Below are 7,422 nucleotides of genomic sequence, written 5' to 3'. Positions count from 1 at the left end.
GGGCTCGGCAGCACCCGAGCCGCAGGGATGAAGCTGTACACGTGGATGCCCCTGTGCAGGCATTTCCTGCGCAGCTTTTTGTGTCAGACTCTGGCACTAACCTGAAATGCAGCTGAACATTTATTATAAACCAGCCTCTAGACTTAACCCCTAGACTAAGAAAACCAAATCTTACGGGGACCTGCAGACCCCAACGTGCGTGAAAATTACAAGTGTCTTCCACACTCGCGTGCAACACTTCTGGGGGCTGAACCAATTTGAATTTCCACGTTCCCTGCCCTTGGATTTACCTTGGGTTTTGCTTGTTGCTGCCTCTGCAACAGTCCAGAGGCAGTTCCCTTACCTGGGCTCTCCCCTTCTGTTTCAGAGCTCCGTACAACGTCAGGCAAAAATCAGTGGACTTGGACGAGGAGGATGTGCCTTTTACTCCAGATGAACACAAGAAGAGGTTTGTCCCCCGGGTAACCGCCCGTCTCTTGCGGCGGCGACAAGCGGACTCAACAGTTCGTTACAGGGAGGGGCTCACTGATGAGCCATTAGGGCTGATTGCAAGAAAATAATAATAAGCAGATATTTCTACGCGGTGTGCATCCATGCCCACAGGCGACTGCATCCCCAGCAAAATGTAATGAAAAGCCTGACGAGATTCAACCTGACAGCGTCCCCCAATTAATTTGGCAGCTGGAAATGGGTTGTGGAATCCATCAGCGGCGTACTGTCCATGTGAAAAGATGGAGACGTAGGGAGAGCCTGGCAGCGAGGGGAGGAGGCACCTCCCGCAGCCTAACACGCGCCTTTTGGTCTGGGCCACGCGGAGACTTGGATCTGGGTCCAGATCCAGATGGGTCTCCCGCTCTCCTGTCAGTAGGATGTGTTTTTTCTGTGGGGTGGATCCCTCTGGTGCAGCCAGCATCCTGGTGATTTCAGTTGAGTTTCTGAAGATATTTTTCCTCAGATACAAGCTTTTTACGAATGAGAATTTGGTGGTTTACCCACTGGGGACGAAGCGATGAGCATCCTTCCGGAGGCCTGTGCTGCTCCCTTGGTACGTCTGGTGGTACCGATGTCCTTGCAGACACGTGCAGTCCCTGTGCCGCGTCAGCCACAAAACCCGCGTCCCGTTTATTTCTCCAGTGATAGGCAGCAGTGCAACAGTCCAAGGCTTGAAAAGGGAACTCCCTCTGCCCTCCTGGAAGAGGAGGGTTTTTTTTTTTTTTCCCCTAATGCTTTACATCCATGTGAAAGTGTGGTGGCTCATATGAATGATACTAAAAAAACCCGTCACACATGGCTACTCCTCTTAGCTCTGGCTGGATTTCTGCCCCCGAGAGCACAGGAGCTGTGTCAGGGTTAGCACAAGTCTCCACTGGGTAGTTCATGAGCAGAATGTGACCCCTTTCCTCCCTTCCAGGACAGAGGCGGCCAACAGCGTCCTGAGACGCACGGCCAGCAGGGAACGGGCTTACGTCCTCTCGGCCGCCAAGAAAAGCAACGGGTGAGTCTTCAGTCAGCAAGTGTGGGGCAGGAGATGGGGAAGAGGATGTTCAGAGGGGTCTCGCAGGGGTGGTGGCCTGGCCCAAGGCTCTCTGAGATCAATGGGTACCTTTCCAATGAGTGGGGAAGACACAGGGGCCGTCTGGGAGACCTTACAGCCCCTTCCAGTGCCTGGGGGGGCTGCAAGAAAGCTGGGGGGGGCACTTTTTCCAAGGGCAGGGAGTGACAGGACAAGGGGTAACGGGTTTAAATGAAAAGAGGGAGATGGAGATGGGACATCAGGAAGGAATTCTTCCTGGAGAGGGTGGGGAGGGGCTGGGACAGGTTGCCCAGAGAAGCTGTGGATGGCCCATCCCTGGGAGTGTCCAAGGCCAGGCTGGATGAGGCTTGGAGCACCCTGGGCTATGGAAGGTGTCCCTGCCCATGGCAGGGGGTGGGACTGAGGGGGCTTTGAGGTCCCTTCCCACCCAAACCGTGCTGGGATTTGAAGTGCCAAGGGTACGTGCAGGTCTGTGCAGAATTGGGGAAATCCTCCAAGAGATTTGGGAAGTCTTCCTTACAGAGAGGGATGAAATTTTGGGAAGAGAAAAACCATGATAGTCCCTAATTCCCTGGGGCCTGCATTCAGACCCAGTTCTGAATACTGCTCTCCCCAGCCTTGTTCCATGCAAGGCAAAAATCAGGACAAATATAAACTACATCCAGTTGGGATCAGCTCTTTGTGCCAGTTTGCCGCTCCATTGTGTCTGAACAACAGCCAGGTTTACAAGATCCTGATCCCAGCTGCACCTTCAAAATAGTTCTGTGGGGAAAAAGAACCTAACGGTCCCGTGTGGATGTGTAACAGGAATGTCAAGGATGTGTGGGAGCTACTGGTGTTCAAGGCTCTGTTGCCCATCTCTTTCCTGAGAGGGAAAAACAAAGCAGGTTTTCAAGGTCCCTGATCTTCAAGGAACCATGAGAGTGAATTTTTTGCAGCTGACTTTCACTCTAAATCCTTCTCCTCCTGACATAACTCAGGGGGATACAGTGAGGCACCAGGAGTTGCTAGGGCGAGAGGAAGCAGGGAGGGGATGTGCCAGCAGCACTGCATTGTGCCCAGGATGAGGGAATCGCTCAGATAGGATTCGTGAGGAGGTGAAGGGTGTTTGCACTGGCTGGTAGATCTGCTGGTGCACTGAGCATCGTGAGGAACGGAGGGAGGTTTGTATGCAGGGAGAAAAACAGCCATCAGGAGGTACAAAATTAAAAAAAGCCCTTTGGGGAAGCTTGTTTCCTTCATGTGTTGTAACTGGCTGCTCCTATTTGTTTCCTCTGCTCTGTAATTGGCACAGGTTTTACACACCCAGTCCCTGTCGGCTCTGCCCAAATGGTGTTACATGGCCCCTTAAGGGGTCAGCTGTGGGTCAGAGACTCGGTGGGAGCTGCCCAAGGTGTGTCTTCACCTCCAAAATTCTAAATGTTGCCTTTATGCTTCCTTTACAGCAGCCCAACACAAGAATTTCCACCTTTGTTTGCCAAGAGGTAGGTGACTGACCCTCTGGAAGTGCTGCTGGGGTTGTACATCTGTCCTGTACCAGGGCCGCTGTTAAATGCGGGGATAGGAGACCCCCAGCTGTTTCAAAAAAGAGGAGGGGCTCTTCCCTTAGGAAGGATGCTCTAGAAGCACCTAGAATACAGTACTGATGGTGCTTTGGGTTATGGGCAGCCTGAAACACAGAGAGACCGGTTTGCTGCCTGACTTCTAGGGAAGGCTGGCTGCAGCCGTCAGGGTGAATGTTTTTCAGGCATTTAACTCTGAAAGCAGTTGGTGGGATAGGGAAATGATCCCTCTGAACTGAAGCGTTCAGCTGATGCTGTTTGTAAAGCGACTGTGACAGCAAAACACCCCTGAGTTGGGCTGAAGATCTCGGCTCATTCAGCCGGCTGAGATGCTCACCAGGAGCAAAGTGCATGGAGCATGAGGAGCAGGAATAATCTGCCTCTGGGGGAAACAGGAGGAAAACACAGCTTGAGGGAAAACAGGAATTAGCTGCTGGGATTAGCTAACAGTGGGGGATAGAAAACAATGTGACATTTGTGTCTCTTTTTGCCTTTGGAAAGAATTGAGATAGAAGAAGAGGAAGGCCAGCAGAGGAGGAGTCCGACTGTGCCCGGTTCATGCAGGTTTACCCCAGATGACAACAGGTATTTACCTCATCCTGGAGTAGTATGGTGACTGTCTTTGATTTTAGGCACACCGATGTGCCATCTCTGCAGATAAACGGAGTTGTCTGCGAGACAGCACCTCTCTGAACACAGCTGGAGATGGAGGCTTTTCAAAAGAAACTGCTCAGAAAATCCAGATTGCCCCTTTTTTAGCAGAAAGAGAAGGATCCCAAACGAGAAATGACATCTGTTAGCTTGGTGACACAAGTGGGCAGGCATGGGGACAGGGCCAGAGCGTCCTGAGGTACCCAACTGACAGCCCTGGGGGGGTGACAAGCTGCATTTAACTACAGGCCGACCCTAATGTGAGTTGTACGGTGTAAGCCCACCACTAGCCCCCGTCCCAATCCCCTCCGCAGCACAACCTGTCTTCATACGGTGCTCATACGCCACAGGAATGAGCCTGGCAGCACTTCTGGAAAGACAGCTGACAGGAGGAGTCGGAGCAGCCAGCAGATAGTAACGATTTTCTTTTACTGGCAAACCTGGCTGTGTGAACTGACCCCATCACCTAGACATGAAATACTCAATACCTCATTATTTCCAGCCCCCTGAGCCAGCTCTCTGCTTTCGTTAGACTCTAGATTTAATTATTCTACTGTGATGGCAACAGATAGGTGTGACCGGAGAGGTTTGAGAGGTTCATTATCTTTAAATTGATCTTTGCTGTGATGGGAAATGTTACCCTCGTTTCAAGCCCCCCAGCCCCTTTCCCAGGCTTCTGTGAAGCCCATGAATTCGCAGAGCCGTGCGGAGCCATCTCGGACAAGCTGGAATGTTCTTCCCATGGCACGTGAGACCTGGGGACAGCCTGTGGGTGAGGGGACAGCGGTGACACCCTCCCTTAGCCCACACTGGTCAGCTGGCACGCGGTGTGGGGCAGGATGCAGAAATCCTTGGTTGAAATGGAAGCGTTTGCCCTAGGAGGGAGAATCTTTCTCTGTTTCCAAGCAGATTCATTTAATTTGGGATTCAGCACCGTGTTCCAGCTCTGAGGGGGGTGGCTTGATGCCAGGCAGCAGCATTATTAGCTTCTCTGCCACTCTGGTCCTTAGTGGGCTCAGCAGGGAGCCCAGTAAATGGGGCCTTTCAGCCCCAAATGCTTTCTTTTCCGGCTGAAGGAGCTGCCTCATGAATTTCGGTAGCAGTTTTGTGCTGGGGCTGGGAAGCAGTTACCCTCCTTTCCTCACACATGACACGTGCACACAGCAAAGCTGTTTCTGTGAATGCACTCAGCTCTCATCTGTACATCTGGGGAGGTTGGGTTTTAGTACAGACTCAAATACTGGGGGTAGAAACAGCTCCAGCTGTGTGGAATAGGAAAAGGCAGTTCCCAAAGAGGGCGTATTTCAGCGGAAAGGCCGATAATTCTGCACCAGTCACATCAGTGCAGCAGTGCCCAGGGACAGCTCTGTCTGGGAGCCTTTGCACAGCGAAGTCCAGGCAGCAGACACAAGCTGTAGGCCAGAAAACAGGCTGTGTCCCCCACAGGAGAAGGCACCTAAAAAAATCCTCTGTCTTTAACGCTTTGTCACTTCTCTTCTTGTCAGCACTAATGGGCTAAGAAAACCCAGCACCGGGTCTTCCTGGAATGAGCCGAAGACCGCAGCCGCGTCTCCCTCCAGGTAAGAGTCAGAGCCTGTGCGTAGCTGCACGTCAGCGGCTTCGGTGAGCACCCCTCTGGGAGCTGAACCGAAGGGAACTTGTCAGCCTCGTACGTGGGAGACGCTTCTCGGATGCAGGCAGCTGTTTTAGGACAGGCTTTATGTCCAAAATCCATGCTACGTCCGGCAAGGATCTGACAGCATCCTGATAGGAGCGCTCAAATCCTGAAAGGAAGGAACCCAAACGCGCTGATCTCTCACCAGATGTGTGCAGGGGAACAGTTTTCAGATGTTTTCAACTTCGTTGGCTCAAGTTCACGACTGTAGTATAAACAATGCGGGAATGGTTTTCCACAGCACGGCCGACGGCGCTTTGCCTCCTGACCTTGTCCTGTTATTTGTATTCCGTGTGTCTCAGTGGCAGAAGGTGGATATTCCTGGCAATATCCGTGTGGTTTATTTTCAAATTCCTTCTGATAGGACAGCTTTGTTAGGGAATGTGTTGAAAACAACGAGGCTTGTTTTTCCATTTTATGTATTCACAGAGAGGAACACTTCAACCCGGGACAGCCTTGGCCAGCTGCAGCGGGAAGCTGGTTTGTCCGGGAATGACACCTTTTCTTTCTTTGCCTTCTCCTGCAGCCCTGAAACAGGCAGTAAGAGCCAACCAACCACATCCCTGAGTGACGCTTCAGAGACAGTCTCCACTTGTGCTGAAATCAGGTAGGTCTGATGGCCCTGCATCACCCTAGAGCTCCGCGGGGCGAGGGGCAGAGTTCGGCTCTGCCTGGTGCTGTTTTCCCAGACAAACGATTATTCTGGACACAGTGCAGTCATGGAACAGTGAATACTATAGCACAGGGAATCTAAGAAAGAAGCATTAGCAATCTGGGAGGAAATGCACCCAGATGGAAGCTGTGGGCCTCCCACGGCTTGAATTGTATTATGATGAGACTCCGAGCCCAGAAACTGCGGACCTTGCCATCTCCTAAACGGACCGGGCTGCCGTTTTAACCCACCCCTGCACTGTGCGTAGCGTGCTTCCACCAGGCACCGTGCCGTACGGTTCCTGCGCCCCACACTCTGTCCCCTCGGCTCCCTGCCTAATCGTTCTTGCTGGTTTTCCTTGCAGAAATGGTGAAGAGAGACAGGCCCCAAATGGGAAATCCTCATCTAAAACTGTGCCACAGCATGATGATGGGTAAGGAGTCAAGAAAGGCTGATCTGTGCTGCTGAACATACGGCGTAACCCTGCTCTTTGCTCAGAAATGGTATATATATACCTGCTAGTGGTCCCAGACAGATGGGATCTCTCCCATCATGGTCCTGGGCTGCATTCCAAGAGCATCATCTGCTGGCTAAGGAGCAGCTTGTCAGGTTTCCTACTCTTTCTTCACCTCCCTCAAGGGTTCTCCTCTCTGGCTCAGTCCCTCAGGAGTCTAGTCCATGCGTTTTCTTTTATTTTTACCACTCCAATCGCCCTCCTGCTGCCATTCCCTGGGAAGCTTCCACCAACAAGGATGTGCTGAACCTCAGTTGATGGTGGCTTCTGCTAACGTTGGTTCAGGTCCCCTGCGCCCTGTTTGAAGGGGTGGCTGCACAGTGGGAAGTGTGAAAACCTCAGTTGTGTGAGGGGAAGCCTGAGGAAGAAGGAACTGATTGGGAACCTAAAGGCATGGGTGGAGGTGCTGGACACACTGAGGGGCAGAGCTTGGGCACTGTGTGTCTGCACAGCTGAGACAGGGAACTTGCGGTTGAGGGCAGAGAAGCTTCTGGCCCTCCTGAGAGAGAGATCACCCTCTCCTTGCACACTATGTCCGGTATAGAACGGTTTGGGTGGGAAGGGACCTTAAAGCCCACCCAGTCCCACCCCCTGCCACGGGCAGGGACACCTTCCATAGACCAGGTTGCTCCAAGCCTCATCCAGCCTGGCCTTGGACACTCCCAGGGATGGGGCATCCACAGCTTCTCTGGGAACCTGTCCCAGTGCTCCCACCCTCTGTGGGAAGAATTCCTTCCTGATGTCCCATCTTCATCTCCCTCTGTCCATTTAAACCCGTTACCCCCTGCCCTGTCACTACAGGCCCTTGGGAAAAGTCTTTCTTGTAGCCCCCCC

General features: G+C 52.5%; 1 protein-coding gene across 1 annotated transcript in view; it reads left to right on the top strand.

Annotated features, from left to right (window-relative positions):
• ZNF185 (zinc finger protein 185 (LIM domain)) overlaps positions 1 to 7,422 on the top strand; it is a gene marked incomplete at its 5' end in the record, with an annotated part of 26,813 nt that overhangs the window by 4,249 nt on the left and 15,142 nt on the right. Inside the window, 7 exon segments of the mRNA XM_010153052.1 lie at positions 368 to 448; positions 1,412 to 1,495; positions 2,980 to 3,018; positions 3,598 to 3,681; positions 5,253 to 5,327; positions 5,949 to 6,029; positions 6,439 to 6,507. Coding sequence (XP_010151354.1) covers positions 368 to 448; positions 1,412 to 1,495; positions 2,980 to 3,018; positions 3,598 to 3,681; positions 5,253 to 5,327; positions 5,949 to 6,029; positions 6,439 to 6,507 — 513 coding nt within the window.

The sequence above is a fragment of the Eurypyga helias genome, unplaced genomic scaffold, assembly GCF_000690775.1.
Source record: "Eurypyga helias isolate BGI_N326 unplaced genomic scaffold, ASM69077v1 scaffold7386, whole genome shotgun sequence".
Classification (NCBI taxonomy): domain Eukaryota; kingdom Metazoa; phylum Chordata; class Aves; order Eurypygiformes; family Eurypygidae; genus Eurypyga; species Eurypyga helias.
Note: the sequence above shows the minus strand (reverse complement) of the source record. Positions and strands in the feature narration are given on the sequence as shown.